This window comes from Haplochromis burtoni, unplaced genomic scaffold, assembly GCF_018398535.1.
Source record: "Haplochromis burtoni strain Fernald_Lab_line unplaced genomic scaffold, NCSU_Asbu1 Contig_143, whole genome shotgun sequence".
Taxonomy (NCBI): Eukaryota; Metazoa; Chordata; class Actinopteri; order Cichliformes; family Cichlidae; genus Haplochromis; species Haplochromis burtoni.
Genome location: NW_024582504.1, coordinates 1,220,220 through 1,242,219, shown reverse-complemented (window position 1 = coordinate 1,242,219; position 22,000 = coordinate 1,220,220). Strand labels below are relative to the sequence as shown.

General features: G+C 40.6%; 1 protein-coding gene across 3 annotated transcripts in view; it reads left to right on the top strand.

Annotated features, from left to right (window-relative positions):
* The window catches only part of LOC102303774 (RAS guanyl-releasing protein 2), a 36,537-nt gene that overhangs the window by 2,449 nt on the left and 12,088 nt on the right, over positions 1-22,000 (top strand). For all 3 annotated transcript variants that reach the window (XM_005931596.3, XM_042224591.1, XM_005931594.3), the window contains exons 2-9: positions 9,960-10,093; positions 10,243-10,345; positions 10,586-10,642; positions 10,910-11,041; positions 11,568-11,718; positions 13,134-13,307; positions 17,498-17,614; positions 17,995-18,276. In XM_005931596.3, the coding sequence (XP_005931658.1) occupies positions 10,024-10,093; positions 10,243-10,345; positions 10,586-10,642; positions 10,910-11,041; positions 11,568-11,718; positions 13,134-13,307; positions 17,498-17,614; positions 17,995-18,276 (1,086 nt within the window). In that variant the 5' untranslated portion in view covers positions 9,960-10,023. The remainder of the gene's footprint in view (positions 1-9,959; positions 10,094-10,242; positions 10,346-10,585; positions 10,643-10,909; positions 11,042-11,567; positions 11,719-13,133; positions 13,308-17,497; positions 17,615-17,994; positions 18,277-22,000) is intronic.

Genomic DNA, 22,000 nt, shown 5'->3' with positions numbered 1-22,000 from the left:
TGGGTGGGGGGGTGGAGGAAAATCAAGCTGAGGAGAAAATAATTACAGAGAGCAGACAATGAGCTGCAGCTCAGACATGTGCACTGGATATTTGCCATCACCGGGATGGATGGTCCTGTGCTCTCTGTCTGTCCTCTACCTTCTCAAGTTTGCTTTTTATTAGCTAATCCAATTTAATCCTCCTTGATTACCACCACGGAGGCCGCCTGAATGTTGAAGTCTTTTTTTGAGCTGTTTGTTCAGTGATGCTTTTAACTGATTTAAACACCTGAAAGGAGAATTTAAAGGCACGCGGCGTAGGCAGAGCTGGAATCAGACTTGGTACGACTCCTACTAACTTGGCAGAAGAACAGCAATCCCAAAATTGTGACAACTAAGGATCTAATTGTGAATAGATGTGAACAGGGTTACTTCTAATTATGTATCAGCCTTCACAAACTGTTTTGCAAATGGTCTGCAAATAATTAAGCGGTCATCTGGGATATTTGGATTCCTCTGCTCCCTACTCAACTCTTCAGCTTGCAGCAAAGGCCACGTACTTTGTAAAAAGGTATGGCGGGAACACAGGAAAGAGAGGCGGCAGCAGAGGAGAGGGAGACATTCTGTAGGAGGGGAAGGCAGCGGGGGTGGGAAAGTGTCAGACCTGAAGAGCTAAAAATCAAGCTGAGGCTTTGAATTCAATCAGATAGGGTGAAAGGCACTTGTGGGCAAATCCAAAGCTGATTACTAGAAAAATTAGCAGGTGGTTACAATATCACCATTATTTAAAGTTTGGGCTGAGCGGGGTCGCTCTGCACTGAACAGGTGTTAGGCGTGCCTCAGTTTCAGAAAGGGAATCGAAAGTGCCTGTTATCCCACATCTGCTACCAAGTAGTCTCTACCTTTGTTTTCCCACTCATTGTGTTTACAGTCTGTAATCTGTCAAGCTTTTTATCCGAATGTGCATAATATTTGGTGTGTTATGACTACAGGAAATTGAGGGCTTTGTGGTGTGCTCATGGATGTGTGCTGTTTTAGGGAGGAATACATAAACAGGAACTAGCCAGGGCTGTTAAAAAGCCTGCGGGGGTAAAAAGGAGGGTGGTTGTTTGAATGTGAAACTCCCAGCATTCACAACTAGTTCAAAATGACTGTTGTATAAAACCACTGTGCAGCTCAGTGAGCACATCTCTGACAGGCAGGAGGAAATGAAGCAGATAAACACTGCGAACAGAACAAATTGGCCTCCAGAACTGCAGTTTGTGCCTCATTCTGCAAACCGCAGGCATTTCTTCGAAGATCGGAGTTTGTGAGAATTAAAACATGCAGCATCACTTGGTATGTGGCCCTAACCAGAAGCAGTCTTTACAGCAGCTGCACAGCTGTGCCTCCTTGTTTCTGAGTCAAGGGTGGAAAACAGCACCTTTGGGCAATATAAGTAGCTGAGATTTATATTGCGAAGCGGCTTAAAAAATACTTTTCAGTTTTCTTTTGTTCGGATGATTTCTTGCTTGAGTATAGCACGTTACTGCTGACTGTTGGTCAACGTTTACATTCAAGGCTTTGTGTTAGACAGGATTTATGAAGGAAAGCTTCTTAGGTTTTGGGCAACTGCTCTTTTTGCAACAAGACTTCCGGCTCTCTAAAAGTCTATGCAAAACGAACCTTGTCCAGTGACCACCAAACGTTGTCCCAATAGACTCAGTCACTACTTCCAGGTCAAAGTTCATAATTTCATATTGCAAATGAAGGTTACTATTAGAGCGAGAAAGCATGGTCATCCAGGATGTGCTTATTGGCTAATGACTATCACTTATCAGTAGTGAAAAGATAGTGACAGCAAAAACACCCAGGTTGAGGCTTTTATGCACTAACCAGAGGGTGTTATCATTGTGACTACACCCATGTTTTACATCTTTTAATCTAGGGTTTAACTTTAACCTCATGTAAAAAATACAGAAAGCCTTAACCACAAACGTATTTTTCTGCTCTAGAAGGTAAATATAGTATGTAACAGCTTGCAGCTGCATAGCCTTGAGTAAAGATGGACAGTATTGCCTGGCAAACGGGGGATTACATGATTGTGTGTTGCATAAAGGGAAAACACAATCACACAACTAACTGGCTTTAGAGGTTCTCGTCTGTTAAGATAGCTCTTTGTTTTATTTTATTCTTTATGCTAAGCTAAGTAGTTTCTTGGCGCCGCTTCACACAAAGTTTTTCTTACATAAAAGTCTGACAAAAGTGCAAATGTGCCAGTTTCGCTCTGTTTAGAAGACTCACAACTCTGATCAGGAAAAAAAGGCTAGCCTGGCTGCATTCAAGGTCATAAAATCTGCTAAGTTAAACCCTTGTGAGCTAACTATAGGTAGCAATATCCTCATATTAACTGTGGAGACATGCAAATAGAGTAAATTCCTCTTGGCAAATATATGAATGAATGTATTTCCCCTTTAATTTAAAATTTGGCCATTGGAGATGGAACACTTTGCAACAACAGGAAGTGATATCCCTGACTTCAGCAGAACACTAGAACACGAACCCTGACCGAGGCATGCTTTGAAGTTAATAGACAGCTGGCAGGAATCAAACCCAAATGCAGAATTCCATAAAATGATGTATCACATTGGGCCTTTCACACAATACGCCATGTGGCCTCATCTTTTACTCATCACGCAGTGAGGTTTGAAAAGGAAGTTTTGTGTGTCAGAGAGATAAATGACAGAGTGAGGAAAAACTCTAGCATATAGAGGAAATATGTGTGAAAAAAATTATTCATAGCACTTACTCAAGCCGCTCTGTACAAGTGTGTTTGTAATAAGGTAGCAAAAAAAGAGAAAAGTGTGGACAAACAGAAGAAGTTGCCACATCTCACATACACATAGCAGCACACCCTTCCGGTATTTGTTGTGAAGCAAACTTTCACATCTGGTAAAGGACCCATATTTGAGCAGGAAGCTTGAACACAAAGCAGTGAAAACAATCTGACACAATGATGCATTGTCGCATTTGGGGGGGTGGTGGCAGGAGGCATACATTATAACACATGAAATCAGCCACGATGTCCTCTCTGTCTCCTGCGTTACGTTTTTCATTTGAAGTCAGAAATGGGAGATATAAGATATTAATTTGAGCCAGATGTGGAGCAGGATGCGTGACTTTATTTGTTAAAGGACACAACACAACATCCCACGTGGGTAGCTGCTGTCTCCCAGCAGGAGGACATTTACATATTTTTCTCCTTTTCCCCTCTCTGTTATTTCAAGATTACAAAGAAGTGCTGCTTTTCTCAATCTTTTGAGAAGCATTAGCATGAGTGCTTCCATGTGCCTATAGAAATTTCCCAGTTGCACTTTAATTTCATATATCTCATTGTGTCTTCTGTCAGTACTAACCCTCTATACTTAATCTCTTTCCTCCTTCGGCCAACAGTATCTTTTTGTGTTTTACTGAGCTGAAGCACACTCTTCCTGCCTCCCAGTCTCTCTCTTTATCACCCATTCAAACATTCCTCCTCTCCTCCCTCTGCTTCAACCCCTTCCCTCCCTAAGGAGCAACTGTAGCTGCTAATCTCAGTTTGCAGCCGGTGCCCCCCCACTGATGTGGCATTCTGCGTGTCCAGGGAAAGGGAAATGTTTCCCTTCCTGCTCTCAGTACCCTACAGTCTCTAAATAGAAGCCTGCCACCAGCTACTCTGAAGAACTATATCTGTCCCATCACGCAACACCCTTACTACAACTGGGGGATGTAGGGGAATAAACAAGGGTGGTGTGTATGAAGAACTGGTTTTTGTACGCGTATTACAGCCTGTCAAAGACAGGAAGATATGATTTAATATCATATACTTTTTTTTAAAAGCTAATATCATTAGAAAAGGTTGTCTGCCTGTGCCTGCTGTTATGTTACATTTTACATGGCCAAATTTGTTAGTGGAAATCTAAACGTAATGCTATTACAGTTTCTAGCTGTAACATATGATGAAAGGAAAACTGTCTTAGCATCATTACCCACCAGTAAGTGGTTCACAAAAATGGAAAATGGAACAGCAAAAGTAAAAAGGAGGCGGATAAGAGGAAAAGCCCGCGCTGGTGAAAATAATCAAAGGTTTTATAGGAAATCTGGCCTCTTTTTTTTCTTCTTTAAAACACGGTAGCTGTGACCAGACTATCAAACTATGTTTTACTGTTGTTTTTGTATTTCTTCCACACAATAGTAAGAAACATTAATATACAATTATTACACAGTAGCCTCAAAGCTCTTATATATTTGCTAAAGTTTTAGTAGAAGAATACTTAACTTATTTATTTCATACACTGAGGTTCATACAAGACTGACAGCTATAAGCAGCATCAGCATGACAATGTGCTCCATTAATTAATAATGTGTCTGCCATGTTGTCCAGTATGTCACATGCTTATATCTGAAGATTCACACCAAACACAACATAGAGCCGAGGTCATCTTTGTGTGTCTGCTTAAAGAAAGTTGTGACAAAAGTTGTAAGCACACAAAATATGAGGCCCAAAATGTACAATTTGGTAGTAATCCATCCAAACGTACTTGAAAAACGGGACTCTGTCCAATCAGTCTTGCTATGGCACTGACAATTTGAATAAAGAATCAAATTCTGTTAAAATTGTGTCTCTTTTCTTATAACTGTTATCCACAAAAAACGTGTTTTTCCCAAACGCCAAGGAGAGAGGATAGAACTAAATCAATGATTGTGAATTAGCATGTAGCATTTATCAGCGTGGAATTGAGTCCATTATGGGAGTGTCGATAAGACGATGGACATGATTATTGCCTGTTTGTCAATGCCTTATCATCAGTCAGTACTTTAAGACGGGAAAGTCAATAAAGATTTAAGCTCTCGGTTTTCTTCTAATGTCTATAGCTGGAAAAAAATGTGTGCGTTTAGCATAAGCTCCTTTTATTAAGAGTTCTCCTGCTTTAAGAGTTTAAGTCAGCTCATAAACTCTGCATTTGAGCAGCAAAACAGAAGCCGTCATATTTGGAATATCAGTTTTCACAGACATCCTATAAAACCACTATTTGTTATTATTAGTTATGTTAACCTCATTATTTTAACTACATGTATATTTCAGGTGCTTTTAAATGTGTCCAACAGGAGTCATCAGTTCTTAAACAGTAGCAACAATAATATGTCAGCGTGAATTCACTGTTATGGGTCAAACTTCAAAAGCATTGGTGTAAAGTTGAGAATGAGCTGAAAAGCAGCTCGCCTGTTATTCTGTGACCGTGATATCGAAAACGAGAGAGGCAGTAGTCTGAAGGGGGTCTGACTGCGTCTAGCCGGAGGATGTGACCTTTTTCACTGCCCAGTAAAGCAGCAGCACACAGCAGATTCTGCATGGCCAGGATTGACCAGGCACCCGTCAACTTCCCTTTATCCCCGCTGAGCCCCATCCACCCCTTAATCTGCCTGATCGATGGCCCCGGGTCCTCGTCACCAGGCAACCAAGGATGACACTAAAGCTCTCGCAGTGTGTGCTTCTTTACAATCAATTCGCCGCTTTGCAGATATCGGGACTGTATTAGAAAGACGCTGTTGGAAAAACACTTAAAGAATGTCTAGAAAAGAAGGGAGGAGGGATCCTGTTTAAGATAGTTCAGTCTTAATTCATATAAAAACTTAGAGAAAATTGTTCTCTGGGTTATGGCAAAGCGTTCCTGTCAGCAGGATGATGAATGGTGTATTCACTTTAATTGGGAAGATACCATCATCATCAAGATGGGCACAGTGTGTTCAGCAGCGCCAGACTAGACTCTGCTAAAGCGTTGGTGACACTTTAAAACACCTCTGCTTCTCTCTTTCTTTTTTTGTTTAGCCCCTGAGAGATGGGCCCCACACAGAAGGAGAAAGTGGTTTTAGGTCCTCATTCAGTTTTGAGGATGGACACTTTTGTAATAAACACTGAAAAGGCAGAAGTGAAACAGAAGAGCACATTTTTTCACAGGCAAGGCCATCTCAGCTCAAACCTAGATGATCCTCAGGCTTATCTACTGCAGTGAGGACTTCAAGGCAATTTTCATTCTCATTATATTCATGACATGCGAGCAGACGTAACTGCCAGTGCACAGAGCCAATACTGATGGAGTGTAGGCTCCTTTTTCTGAGCGAGGCATCACAGGTCTTGGTGTTGGCTTGCTGAGGTTTTAATACTCACATGCAACACTGCTTTACTTCCTGTGGTGACTTTAGCAACCCACCTTGAAACTTTCATATCTATTTACAGCAACACAAAAGCCTTTTTAGTTGTTCGCCATTTATCTTCCCGTAATCTGACCATATCGTTTCAGCAGTTTAATCTTGCCTACTGATCAGCGCTGTGGCTGATCGCCCTAACAATGTGATGATTTAAATTGCGGTTGAGGATTATACTTCTATCTCTTTCTCTACGTTTGCTTCCCCCACCATCCCTGCAGAACGTGGCTGAGACAGCTTGTGAAGCCTGTAATTGAGTGTGTCCACCCACCGCGTTGCGGCAGAGACAGTGCAGTGAAAGGCTTCATTGTGTCAGGCACAATGGATACGTACACATACACATCACACCCTTCTCACACTCACAGAGCCACCACATTAAAATAAAGTTACAGCAGTGCACAGTGTGTTGTTGGGGACTTTGTTACCTAACTTTGTTACTTGAGCTTAACCTTAGTGTCACTTTTACACTTATAGTGTCATGAAAAAATGTTCACACCTACATGTTACAGACCACAAACAAATTTTTCTATTAGACAAAGTCAACCAGAGTAAATATCAAAAATTTTTTAAATAATAATTTCATTCAGTCAGGGGAAAAAAGCTATTCAAATCTATCGGGCCCTATGTGATAAAAAATATTTATCATGAAATTAGTTTGACTAGCCTCACCCAGGCCTGATTACAGCCACACCCTTTTTAAATTTTTTATTTAGAAATAATTTCAATTGTCGAGTTGAGTCTGACACAGTAAAATAGGCCAAGAGATATCAGATCATGGAGAAACCTTGGAGCGCTGATGAACCATCCCAAAATTACTTCAGAACCCAGAACAACTAAAAGAAAGTGTTCATGATTCAGTAATAAGAAAGAGACTGGGAAGAACCATCTGACATAAAAATAACACAGCATTTGATAAAAAGAAGATCCAACCAACAGTCAGACACTGCTGCTTCGTGACCTGGAAGGTGGTTCCTTCAATTACCTTGCTGTAATTGAAGGAACCATGAATTTTGCTGCCAGAAAATCCTGCAGGAGACTGTCATCAGTTTGCGCCTGGAGGTTCAGGCCCACTTGGATTATGCAGCTGGACAATGATCCGAAACACATCTGCAAGTCCAGCTCTTAAAGCCTCAAAGAATTCCCAAAAAACCAAACAGATTTCAGAGAGACCTGGTCAAAATCTGACTGTCAAAGAATGACCTTAAACAAGCTGTTGATGCTCGAAAACTCTCCAATGAGGGTGAATGAAAGCAATTCTGCAAAGAAAAGTGGGGCAAAATTCCTCCACAGTGATGTGAAGGACTCCTCGCCAGTTATCGCAAAAGCTTGATTGGAGTTCTTGATGCCAAGGGTGGTGCAACCAGGCTCAGGGGGCAACTGCTTTTTCACACAGGGCCAGGTAGGTTTGGAGCCTTTTGTCTGCCTGCATTTTATATTAACTTGGGTTATCTTTATTTAACACTACAATTATCTTTCATGAGCTGAAACATTTCAGTGTGACAAATATGAAATAAAGTAAGAAATCAGGAGGGAAGGCAAATCCTTTTTTCACTGCACTGGACCGTCAATGTTTTGATCTGGGGCTATATAAAAATGAATCAAAATTACTAGTTTCTTTAATGAATGGATGGATGAATGGATACATTTGACCAATTAATCATGTCATAACTTGGAAGATGGTATATTTTGCTGATCGAGACACAAGTAAAGAATATGGGATTACTCCAAAATTGTTTTTTTGTTCTTCTACTGAAGGTATTTTGTGCTCAGGTGTGTGTATATGTTGTTAAAAAGTAACTGGTCATTAAGTTGTTGTTGCCATGGTTACTTGGAGCCAGACCTTACCAAATCAAGAAAAGCACAGATGCAAATTTTTAGCTTGTTTCCTATGAATATGTGATAGAATGAAACGCATGTCAAAATATTTGCTATTGTGTCGTAAATATTCATCAAACTTTTTTATAGCCTGCTGCAGACAGCATTACAGCATGTCAGGAAAAGATAAATAGTGGTTTCCTGCTGATTGGGCTTGTGGCTTAGTATCTGTCTGATAGAAAAGCCACACACATCGGTGAAAACTGTTTATTATGCTTGGCTCCAAAGTGCAGTTATAAAGCATAGAATTGGTGTGTAAATGTAAAAACTGATTTTAGTTTGACGAAACAATCAGCCAGGATTATAGATCTGATTCTTTACTGATACAAAACTAGCATTGCCGCAGTCTGAAAACAATTTATTATCGAAGCAGTAATTTGTTCAGCTGGTTAAGATGTAACGCAAATATTTATGTAAACTTCTGGGCAAAACAATTTTAAAAGGGTCCTATTTTATAATCAATCGTGTAAAAATTGGGCGTCTGTAGTTTAGGAAGTGGAGCTGGTCATCTACTAACGCTGTAAATAGTCATTTGATTACTCGCTGCAGCGGACACAAACTACACACATGGATCCAAATACCTATTGTTTCTGCATTTTGCCACCAGTGTATCAAAAGATAAAACATTTTCTATGAGGCTGTAGTCAAAGATAACGTTGGTCAGCAGAAATCTACTATTGTGAATTTGCAGTATAGATGGAAGTAATCACAGCAATTGTCTGGCCAATGAGAAGCAAATGACCAACCACTGGAGCAGTTGCAGCAGTGGGTCATATCCTGGCATTCTAGATGTTAATGGCTCTAATAGAAGTCTGTGTTCTTGTTGTGGGTGAGAATCTACACAAGTAGCCTTCATGCTCTTCAGCTGACGGTATTTTGTGCTCAGGTGTGCGTATGTCTCATGAGGACCTCAAACGGACTATAATCCCTGGCTTCTTGGTATAAAATTGCCTTCTTCTTTTTGTTTATTCCTTCATCGATCCCACAAATTTGACAAATTTGGAACACAGTGCTTGCTGTTAGACAATAATGATAGTCACACGAGCCTTCATATAAATAGCTAAGACTAGTACTGCATTCCAGAAACCTTTGTTAGGAAGTGATGTCCTTCTCGAGTTAGTGGGTTCCAGACAAAGGCAGGAAAAGCAGGATTTGTTTTGGTTCTTAGCAAAGTAGATCCATATAGGTATCACTATGAATACAGCATAATATTTAAAAAACACAATCATGGATAGAACCTGATCAGTTTTCTGTGTACGACTTATTTAGAGAGTCAGAAATACACAGGATTGGCAGTACGGATTAAAAGTTTGCAGTTTTACTTCTGTTTAAATTCAGTGCCGTCAGCTTGGATCGCTAATTAGGATATGTTGATATTCTAATTATTCATATTCAGTAATGCACTATAGGTGTAGTTAAGACTAGGTTTATGTTTGATTGGTCCTGATATCAAGATCCGGCCTTTGCTGTGAGGACCAGGCTTGGTAAAGACTGATTGGTGCAACTGTTCCCTGTAAACTAAAGCCCTAATTCACCAACTCATTTCCCCACACACAACACTAACAGACTGCAAAAACTTTAAACTGTTAACCCCGAAAACTGGGTCACTTAAAACGTGCTTCTATAAGTAGAATGAGTTCATTGCAGATTTTGCACGTTGACACCATGAATGTGTTTTGGCCATCATATCAGATGACACTGACAGGCACATGTCCCAGTTAACTTACTGCAATGAATATGCCACTCTGCAGTGCTGAACAGGATATAGAAGAACTAACCACAGCTATTTTAAGTGTGCTGCAGTAGCCAGAGTAAGTTTTGCTTCCCCTGTGTTTACTTAATAATTACTCCCCTCTCTTTTCATCTCCTTTTGTGTTCGGTGAGAGCCAACAGATTCAAACCACAGAGAGGTAAACGAGGGGGAAAACTGAGAGGACAGCTACGATGGAGTCCATATTATCGGAACAGTCTGCCACTGTGGACGAGCTGGTGGAAGCCTGCATCAAAGCCTTTGGTTGGTTATTTAAGTATTATTTCTTTTATATGAATTATTCATCTGCTTGTAAAGGGAGGCAGTAGAATAAAAAACACAAGCACAAATTGAACATGCTGAGGTATCTTCTTAATGACAGGTGACTGTGACTGACCTGTTTTTCCTCATAGATGAGAAGGGCACTTTGAAGGATGCATCCTTGGTCCGCATGTTCCTCATGATGCACCCTTGGTATATCCCTTCAGCTGACCTGGCCAAGAAGCTCGTGCTGAAGTATCCTTCACCTCTGAGTGTTCTTACATCAGTGACAAATGTTATGTGTTTTTTTTGCTCAGTGTTTTTCTAAGAATGCTGCCTATGAATATATCTTTTTTCACACATAATGCACAGAGCAATGGAAATAGTGCTAGACTTTGTTCCCCTTCTAAATCTGTGAAATCTAAATGAGATTTTTGAAGAAGTTGTTGTAGTGTTGCGAGGAGCAGCTCGGTTGCACCTTGACTTCAGCATCAGATCTCAAGAGGATGGCTGCACCGATGAGCGCCGAACAAAAATATGCCACCTCGTCAAGTAACAAACCATCTTTTCTGACTTCTGCTCGTCTCGTTGCCTTTTTCTAAGAGATCTTTGATCTTTCCAAGTGTCATTTCCATTTATCCTTTTATCCTTTCTAGTTTTTTCTATGGTCTTCTTCATGTGCTCCAATTAGGTGCTTTGTTTCATCAAATACCAAAACTATAATGCTATTTTAAATTATGAGTTGACCACAGCCCAGTCCTTTCAGTGTATGCCATCACGCTCACCTCTCTCTCTCTCTCCCTTTATTCTTTCTTCCAGGTACTGGATTTCTGAGTTTCCCGCAGAGTTCAATCTGAACCCGGAGCTGGCAGACCAGATCAAAGACTATAAAGACCTCTTGACCACTGAGGGCAATGAGAGGCAGAGTCAGCTCATTGACTTGGACAGCGTGTGAGTGAATAGGCCGCCGAATGCTGCGTGTGTTGTTGACAGTTTGAATGAGTGTCCCCATCTGCCGATGTTTATGTCAGCAAGCCCTTTATTGCCTGTTATTTGAAATTGCTGAGCTGTGCTATGCAGGGCCAGTGACCTGTCCTTTTCTGAGAAATGCCACTTCTATATGGCTCCGCTTTCTTTTATTGCTCCAAGGAAATGAATTCGTGGAGCTGATTTGATTTCTATGCCAGAATATCTTAGAATAAGCAGGGGAATAGCCTTCTAAAAATAACTTCTACAGCAATAGTTGGAGAGTTGTAGTTCAGTCTACAAATATGAGGTTTCTCAGGGCTTTTTATATTGTAGACACATTGTACTATCATCATTTTCTCATGGTAGTTTTTCCTTTTTTTCCCCCAACAGCCCTTAAAGGCCAGCTGTAACTTTTGCAGCGGCTATAAAAGTGATCCTTGTGTAGTTTTTTATGGTGCAGTTCCAAAAGACCTTAAAAGAGACAACCGTGCTTTTTCTCCCCTCTCAGGCCGTCATATAAATGGAAGCGGCAGGTGACCCAGCGTGTCCCATCTGTGTCCAAAAAGAGGAAAATGTCCCTGCTGTTTGATCACCTCGACTCCTGTGAACTGGCTGAACACCTGACCTATCTGGAATACAAATCCTTCTGCAAGATCCTGGTCAGTGTGACCATGGCCCTGTTTTTTTTTTTTTTTTACTGTGATGTTTACAGCTCTTAAATTCTCAAGTAACTCTGTGTTTACATGATTCAAGGCTCACTGCAGTTGCTAAGCAATAGTTGTTAAAATCAACTTTAACTGGGCAGTAATTATATTTAGTGACTGGAAATAGTGTTCAATTTGAGCGCTATTTCAGGAGGCAAAAGAAATGACTGGGTCTGGGCAGAATTAAACGCTTGAGGATTCTTTTTGTTGATAATTTATTCCAGTGGGATGATGCTCGTGGCACAGTAGGGACAGTGTTAATGGCGTTTCTTTTGTCTTTGTCTTCATGGCTCTGCTAAAATAGAGTTTTGCCTAAAAGGAAACAAAAAATCGAATTAATGAGGATCTAACAACGAGTACAGCTGTAATTACACAATATTATTTGTCTGCATTTGACTGACTACAGACAGTTAATATAATAATATAATTTCATAAACCAGGCTTGCTGTTTCCCATAGATTGCATTAGACAGACGTAATGGCGTCATCCAGTGTTTGTGGGGCTAATCGGACTGATACAGCATTAGATGCTCATGTGATAGGAAGTTGTCAATACCTTAATGGTTTTCTGTCTCGTGGCAATTTTAACCCAAATTTGACTTGGACATGTAGCTCTATTAGACACTTGAAACTAACAAATCAGACCATAAATGAATCGGGAAAGGATCTGCTGAGGTTATAAATCGGGTAAGAAATGGGGTTATGTCCTCAGAGTCTATACTGTATAATATTTCTTTTTGGAAACAGATGAGTCTCCGCCTGCTTTGACTATTAGAAATAATGCAGGCTTACGGTACTTCTCATTTCAGACTGTGTCTGTATTTTGTATCCAGTCTTGTTATTTCATTGTTTAAAGTTCTGTGCACAGCTAAGCTAACCAACTGCATATCCAGGTTTACTGTATGGACATAGGAGACATTTTCGCCAGGAAGGTTGTCAAAAACTCTGCTGTATCAAACATGTAGAACTACCTGCTGTGATCACCCCTTGTGGACTGAAAGTAGCTTTTCAAATTACACCTTTAAAGGTGCCTTATTGTTGAACTGGAGGGCATAATAATCAAAACAGTCAGTTAATAGAAAATAATAAAATAGAATAGAATAGCCCTTTATCATCATTGCACGTGTACAACAGAATTATGGGTGCTCTACACCAACTGTGCAGGAGTAAAATATAAATAGTAAGGCAGCAGAAATAACAAACAGAGAAATGTCTACAATCAAGAGGAATATATACAAAACAAGAGAAAGGCCTTTGCATATATGTTTGTCGTCAGGCATTTTCTAATATTCAGAATTGCTGTGGGATGTGAATATGATGTACTGTAATTTAAATAGATAAAGGCTTTCAATGCTTTACTTCTCCTTCTAGTTTCAGGACTACCACAGCTTTGTGATGCATGGCTGCACGGTGGATAACCCCATCTTAGAGCGCTTCATCACGCTCTTTAACAGCGTCTCACAATGGATCCAGCTTATGGTGCTCAGCAAGCCCACCGCCCCGCAGAGAGCTGCTGTTATCTCCCATTTCATCCGAGTGGCACAGGTCTGTCTGCTGGGTCTGTTACAATCGGGAAAGCTTGGCGGTTCTGGGTTCATGGATAGAGAGTATTAGTGGGTGATTGTTGGGGGCAGAGAGAAAAAAGCAGGAAAGGTGATTTGGAAGCAACTGTGAAAACCAGGAGGAACAGAGAGAAGTGGAAAAGTCACCGAGGATCTCTTATGACTTGCAAACAAATGCAAAATATACTAGGATTTCCCATTAGCAGCACAACTGTGTGAAAAAGGGAACATTAATTCAAAAAAGGCATTGGAGGTATTAGCATTCCAAGCTCCCTGCTCAGTGAGATAATGCTGCTGCCAATTTTGCATCTTTTAAAAATAAAGGAGATCTTTGGGCTCAGTTCCAGCTATCTATGGTTTTTTTTGTTCCTGTAGTTTACCAGAGTAGTTCTCTGTGACTCACAGTACCAAATAATCCTTACTTATCTCACGCTGAGTCTTGGTGCAGTCCATGACTTCATCCACCGTCTGAAACAGGCTTCAGTCAGCTTACTTCTGACTGGCTGACCCCTGGAAACAGTGGGTGGGCTTCTGTGATGCAGAAAGAGCTGCGTGTCTGACATGACCATATTATAAATATCCTCTCATATTTACATCACACAGAGTAGAAAAAATTGCAGCAGAGTTTTTAGCATAAAGCTTGACCTGTTGCCCTACAGTCATGCCTTCAGTTTAGGGGGTTTCAGGAAAATATGATATTTATGGTAATGGTGATATTTAAAAATGAAATATTTATTTTGCACATATGCTACAGACAACTGATTTTTCTTTCTGTTTACCTTTGTACACTTATGCTTAAAGATTCTCTTACCACCTCCATAAACTTGTATTTTGAACATTTTTCATTTGCCAAAAAAGACAACAGACACAAAACAGTTGTAGATACACTTGATTGACAGAATTATTGCAATTATTTCTTTTTTTAAAATTGCTTTTCTATAGATGCTTCATTAATATTATTATGATGTTTTGTAGTGGAGGAATCTAGTTTCCAACTAGAGAAATATGACTGAAAACTGTGCCCACCTTCCTGTTTCTGTACTCATTCGCTATAGCGTTATGGTCGTCTGCATGTCATGATCGCTCTAATCCTAATCTTCACTTAATCTTAATACTTCCACAATTTCCTGGAAGAAACTGCCAGCTAGCTGCGCTGTATGGTTTTCCAACCATATGTCTGGAGACTGTCGTCCTTTCACTACAGACGCATGTCTTTAAGTGGCACCCGGGGCTTCTCTGTAATTGATTTCAGTTCAGCTTGATGTTATCGCTTGGTTCGGTCTGCCAGATGGGCTGAGTTTCCCCTCTACGCGACAACTCAGTCATCTAAGCCGTTAAGAGGAAGCTTCAGTCAGCCATAGAAAGTGCAGAAAAAGAATTTTCATCTTAATAGCCTGCAGTGCTCTGTGAATGCATGCTCATTACTTACTGCAAGTCTAGTGTGGGTTTGTTTTCATCTTTATGAGTCGCTTAGGTCTACTCCCGTTCTCCATTTATTTCATCTTCAGCAGAACACATGCTAGACGCACATAATGTGCTCTGTTGAGGTACGCCAGCAATCTAACACCTCTGCAGGGTTCTTATCAGGGGAAGCCCAGCAGAGCTCTCCCAAGTGTTTCAAACTGAACACTTAAGGTTGTTTGAGTGTTTCAGGGAGCTAGATACTTTAGAGGTGAGGACAGGATGAACAGCTAAAGTTCGGTTGTGCAGACGGTGGATAATGAGCTCTTTCTGTGCAGCCCGATCCAAAGATCGCCATCAAACAGCGGTGTCTATTGGCCAGTCAGCTGGTCACATGATGTTCTGTGCACCAATTAAACTCTTTTATATTTGTCAGTGGTTTAATTTGGATTGGTACTAATCAAAAATAAAAAGCGTGTTTCCTTATCCACAATATTAAAGCAGTGCAGTGACTGAAGTGTGCATCCCTTGGATGAATTGTAATGCGCTCTGATGACATTTGTTGTGTTGAATACACATTGGCCTTTGTGGTTGTGGATTGAAACAGCCTTCCAGCTGCTAGGTGGATATTCTCGTTTGTTATGAGATCCTTCGTAATAACGGTGGTGATCCCCACACTGCTGACTCACTGCCATCACCAGAGAACTCTTTGTTCTTCAGTTATTTGAAAAGAATGACTTGCCATTAGGCTTCATTTTATTTTTGCTGGCTGTTCGATAATGCAATTATACTTACTTTGCTCAAATGTGTACACATTCAGAATGATTCGCAGAGGTTAAAACAGTTCTCTGTCCCAGGCTATGCTTTTTAATTCTGTAAAGTCTGACTTTTAGAGCCAGCTTCAAGTGGCCATTATAGGAACTGCAGTGTTTCACATTTCCCGTTTGCTTCATTTTTCATCCCTGGAAATTGCGGCTTGATTCTGATTTTACTGTCAAAGGACCGCTGTGCTTGAGAACATCCTCACATACAAAGCTGGCTCAGTTTCAACCAGAGCAGATAACCATGGTAACATGAGCTGCACAGCTAACCCTGTTTGGTGAAGGTTAATTTGTGGCTTTATTAAGTAGAATGAATTCATGAATACAGAACTTCAGCTGATCTGTGCAGACATTTTAATGAAGCCAATGCTTAGTGTTAAATTCCCTTTTTTTTTTGTCCTCTTAGGATGATTGTGCATGGCTGTCTATGCAGTTAATGATTAAAACCAAAGTAACTATCTTTCCCATGAAACACCTTACACCAACTTCTTTATATTCAGATTCTGGGGCAGTGCCGTGAATGAAGCCAGTTTGCAAACATGTGTCCAATGCATCAGCAAAGCTTAACACAATCTAGTTCCTCACTTGAATGTACAGAGCCGTGAAAGATAGAACCACTGCTGACCAAAAAGAACACAGAGGCCGATTTCTCATTTATCTAAACCTCCCCCAAATCAACCAACTAACCAAACAAAAAAACCTGAAAAACATCTTGATTCTCCCAAAGATTTTTGGGAGAATATTCTGTGGACTGACAAGACAAAATTTGAACCTTTTGGAAGAGTCAAATGTATTAGGCCATCAGTTTGTGCACTGAAGCTCAAGCACACTTTGTGCAGGATTATGCAGGACTGAAACAAACTGTACTGCACTTAAATTCGATTAAGATGCTTTGCATGACCTTAAATGGCGATTTATGCCCCAAAGTCCTCCAATAAGGCTAAGAGTGGGCCAAAATTAGAGCATACACATCTGAGAAGATCAAACCCTCCACAAAATTTCCTCATTCATTTTCCGCCCATTTAAAATGCCACAAACTTTGATATTCTCTGATGTATCCCAGGGCAAACACATGCTGGCTTCAGATGTATTCAGAGGCAGCACAGGAGGCAGTCTTATTGCACTTGACATTTCCTAAAGCTTCCCTCTGCTGGTTGTGTCCCATTTCGGCATCCTACTGGGAGCCCATCACAAATGACTCATGCTCATTAGTGTCTTTTTCTCAACTGCACACTTGCATTATAAATTCAATTGTGAACGTGGCTGCCTTCAGTTTATTGCACATTGTGTTCTTTGTGAATGTTCCACCTGCGTTTGATAAGCATACCGCATCACCAGTCCACTGTGTGCTAACTCTTAGGTGACAGGGAAAGGTGTGGCATGTTGACAGTGAAACCTTTCCCAGGCATCACTGATGAACACATGTATGCGTGGTGCAGCTAAACTCTGCAAATGATGGCCTGCTTTCCATACTGCTTTGCAAATTGATTCTAAAGGTTGTTTGAGCTGAATCAAATGATCCCCTCTGGCAGCCCTCCCACGCAGCAGCGACCTCATTGATTTTCACTGAGATGCCAGCAGTCTGAAGGGCAGCGAGCAGCCCCACAGAGCGCCATTCACAAAGAGTTAGCCTAACTTTGACATAGACAGGTTAGAGCATTCACTAAATTCTTGGTATTCAGATTATGTGTGGATGTGTATTTGGGCTGCTAAACTCTTTCAGTATCTAACCCAGAAGTCTCTTCACCCTGTAACCATTTATTTCCATAGCTGCATCTTTCTGACTGCCTGTAAGTCTTTTTTCCTAACTTATACCACCCTTCTTTATCTTTTTCTCTCTCCGCCTTAAAAAAAAAATTTGGCCAGGTTGCTCTTGGCAGTGTCTTACACATTCATAAAATATCTCTTCTTTCACCCTCACTCCTAATTTTTCTTCCTCCTCCGTTCACAGAAGCTGCTACAGTTGCAGAACTTCAATACACTCATGGCGGTAGTGGGCGGCCTCAGCAACAGCTCCATCTCTCGTCTCAAAGACACGCAGGCCCACATCAGTGCAGAGACCAACAAGGTGCAGTAGCTGCAGCCATCTGTCATCTATTTCTGGCAACCGCAACCAGGCGCTACCAGACAAATTCAATGTTCGCTGCATGTCTGTGCGCTGAGCTAATAAGTGATAATGCTTCCTGATTGAGTATTCAGCATCTTCTGTGTAAGCGGTACCAAGCTCCCTGTCTGTGCCCATTACTCCTACACAGTGCCTTTTTAGAACTATGAATTTGAGCCACATGACTAGAAAGTTAAATGCAACAGTTGGGCGAGTTACAGTTATGCAAGTCCATCTGGAGCAAAGTTTTCGACAATATTTGTGATGCTTCCAAATCAATCTTTTCTGAGACAGGCATTCTCTTTTCTGCTCCTCAAACCTATATTCCTTTCACTCTACGACAGGTTTTTAACAACTTAATTGAACTGGTGACATCATGTGGCAACTACAGTCAGTACCGCAAGCGTTTTTCTGAATGCTCCGGCTTCCGGTTCCCAATTCTTGGCGTGCACCTGAAAGACCTGATAGCCGTGCATGTGGCACTGCCAGACTGGGCCGACAAAGAGAAGACACGAGTCAACCTGGCAAAAACCCAGCAGCTGTACGCTATCCTTCAAGAGCTGGCGCTCATTCAGGCCACGCCACCTAACGTCGATGCCAACACAGACCTGCTCAACTTACTTACAGTGGGTATAAAGTTTGTTCCGAGTCCAAGAGAAATGTTTGGCTTCAATTACCTACCTCTACAGAAAGCAGTTAAAGGGGTAATAAGAGACAAATCAGGTCCCGAATCAAGTTAGTCATGATGAAGTGGCATTTGTTTGTCAACCAGACGGCTGTGAGGAGGTAGTAGGAGGAAACATTTTATTTCCAGCCAGTGAAACAGGCAGTCTGTTTGACTTTGTTCTGCTGTGATTCGACTGGCTCGTGGTCAGACAGACTGTAGCCAGCTGGGACAGAATCTGTGCACAGACAAAAGTCAGAGATCATGTGTAGAGGAAAAGATTCAAAACATGAACCTTCAATCACAAAGCAAATGGGATTTACAGATGTGGTCCACAGTGGCATAACAGAGAAATGGTTACTAAGCGTTTGATTGGAAATGCACTGAAAATGAACAGCAAGATGAAGCAGAAGCGAGACAAGCTGGGTTACTTACATTTGCACTTACATGATGTTGTACTGCCCGTACAGGAGGGAAAGAAATAAATGTGTCACAGGCTGAGCAAAATTCACAAAACTAAATGGGTAAAAAAGAAAAAGACATCGTACATTAGCTTTAATGCTAACGCTTGGGTGCAGAGAACATTAAAGAGGGCATTTAAGTCAGCATTGTTGTTTTCACTTTCGTAACACTGCTAGCCCAGTTCCACTGTTTGAAGTGACTCATTGTTCTTTATCAGGGACAGAGAGTTGTAACCCCTGCAGCATCGTTTTCACTGAACTTTAAGTTGTTAACCTGCACTGAAACCTCATGTCTATTCCTTTAGACTAAAAAGCTTTCCCTGTCAGGTTGCTTTAGCTTTGAAAGTACCCAAGGGGATCTCAGTAGCAGCAGTCTCTTCTTTGAAATCTGAACAGTTTTTCAAGAAAGCCCTTTACCTAAGAGATCGCTGTACTAATAGCTCAGCTGTATTTATTCCTTTACTGAGGGAAGAACTGAGGTGGAGGCATGCATTCACTGCTGTTTGTTGTCATGTGTATTGCTATACTTGCCAGCAAGGTGATACAAAGGCTTAAATAAAACTTAGTGAAGAGGTGAAGCTTGGGTAATAAGTAACAACAAAGACCTTTGTGTTAAGGCCTGCTTAGGATCAGTTTAATTAAAATTGTAACATAGTGACATTGTGACATTTTCACTTTCATACGATTCTTACTTGGTTATCCAGATCAACAGAAATACAGTGGCGGAATTAATTGTTTGAACCAATGCTGAATTTTTCATTTTGAGGTCTGGAGACTATATTGTGGGTCACTGTTATGCTGGAAGACCAATTCACAACCCACCTTCACCCTTCCACAACCTTTCTCATGATCATCCTCACCCCGTGAGGCATGATCTTGCAGATCAAAGGTGACTGATGGTAATTTTATATTTCTTCCATTTCTGAGAAATCGCACCAACAGCTTTTCCCTTCCCACGAAGCTTCTTGCTGATGGTCTTCTGGCCCATTCCAGCCATGTGCAGGGCTGCAATCATGTCCCTGATGTCCTTTGACAGATCTGGTCTGGCCTATGTTGGCAGAGTGGCTGGAATGGAAGACATTGACTCTGTGGACATGTTTGCTTTATACACATAACTAGTTGAGACCACATTCATTTGGACTGGGCTGTTTTGTAGTTTTACAATAATAAAGACAAAAAAAAAACTAAGTAAAAAGTATACACCTCCTACCAGGCTAATGCAAGACTGTAACCAATGTTACCATGGTGCCAGTCAGTGACATCTGCTTTGACTAGTGGCACTCGGCAACAACAAAAGGAAATGGCTCATAATTTGTGGTTTGACAAACATTTTGATAGAGAGAGAAATGAGAGGGTTTTTAGAGAGCACAGTAGCACACAGGAAATATACAGCAGTGAGGATATCCTCAGCTGTTTTTATTTACCCAGGGAAAACAGACTAAACTGATTTGCATTCAGACCAAAATCTAACTGGAATTTAAACAAAAGGCAATGTTTTGGATTTACCTCAATGACTAAATAAGTCAGTAGAAAGAAATATATTTTAAGCAAATATTTTACTACACATACACTTGAAATAAAGTGGATGTACTGTAATATCATGTAACAGTGAGTGAGAATGATACCTTAATTGTTGCTACCTGCTCTTTAGTTTGAAAGCTGAGGTGGTAGTGGCATTTTACAACTTCACAACCCAGTGTGTGTGTGTGTGTATGTCAGTATTTTTGGCAGATGCAGACAAGAATCTCCTGAATTTGAGCGCTTTCTGAATTTAAACAATCCTAGGAGATCAATTACTGGTAGCAGGTGTTGCTGTGAGATTGCAGCTGGTTTCTCCTTTTTTCTCCTGTGAAAATAAAAGAAAATAACTTGACAGCTTCTGGAGCTGAGAGGCAAGAGAAAAAGTTTGCTGGACAGAGTCAATATCCAATTATCTTATGCCAGTGCTTATTGGAGTTGATCTAGCATGAGGCCTGCTGGGTTTGCAGCGATAAGATGGAAAGCAAGTCAATAAATCCTTCAAAATAATGAAAAGGGGAAGGCATGCTTTATTTTAGACAGGTAAAATAAGCAAACCACGCAGGTTATTTTTCTCTTCAGCTTTTCAGATGTACTTGCTGCAGCTTTGCAACTGAACCTTTTCCCTGAAATTCTTCGAAATGACACGGTTCAATAAAAAGAAAATAATTTAGCAATTTTGTCCCAGCTGACTAAAACACAAGACACACAAGTACAGTGAGAGAGTAGGACTTAAGGAAAACAAAAGTGTACGAGGCCAAGCGTGGATGCAGTAGACGAGTACGTGTAGCAGCAGACCTAAATGTGTTAACCATAGACCGTATATGCCACATGTCTGTGGTGTTTACAAGTGCAAAAAATAGATGCTGCTCTCTCACTTGTTGCTATAATGGCTCTGTACGCAAGAGATGACTCTGCTTAACAGGTCTTCTGAGAAATATGTTTCTGTGTGAAAGGGTCTTTGTGTTAAGTACTCGACAGATGCGTTCAGAAACTATATGTGAATACATTTATATTCAACAAATTGTTGTTATGAGATGCCTGGATTTAGGTGTTTGGATTATTGCTATTGTTTAAAATTTTCACAATATAAAGTAATTAAGCTTATATATTGTCTTTAAACTTACAAATTAACAGATGCATATAGATCCATGTTTATTGACTATCCTCAGCTTTGAACTACATTTGACAGTAAGTCACTTAATGGAGCTACTTCAGCTGACATCATGTGACTTTAGAGTTAACACAAGTCAAGTGATGACAACCTTTGCCTCCATTAAAGAATCCAATATTATATTGCACCATACAAGAAACTGGATCAATGCCCGTTAAATAAAAGGTTTCAATGTGCGTATGTGGGCAGTAATTAGCAAAAGATTGCAATAAATGGTGTGCGCTCAGACAACGTGGCAATATATTTTTCAGAACGAAAGCATGCAGTTGCTCTATATCACTATATATAGCAGGTGACAAGTGTTCTGAAATGGTTTGCAGATGAAATATTAGGTGACTTCTTTTGAGTTCCGTCAGTTAGCAACAATAAATGGCTGCAGGCTGCTAAGTGTTGCAGCAAATTGCTAACAGACCAATGAACCAAAAAGTAAACTTATATAAGCTTTCCAAACTCAAATGTTAGTTCTAAGCTATGATGTTTCTGCACATTAAAGCGAAAGACTTTTGGGTCTTCCCCTCTCATTACATTTAAAT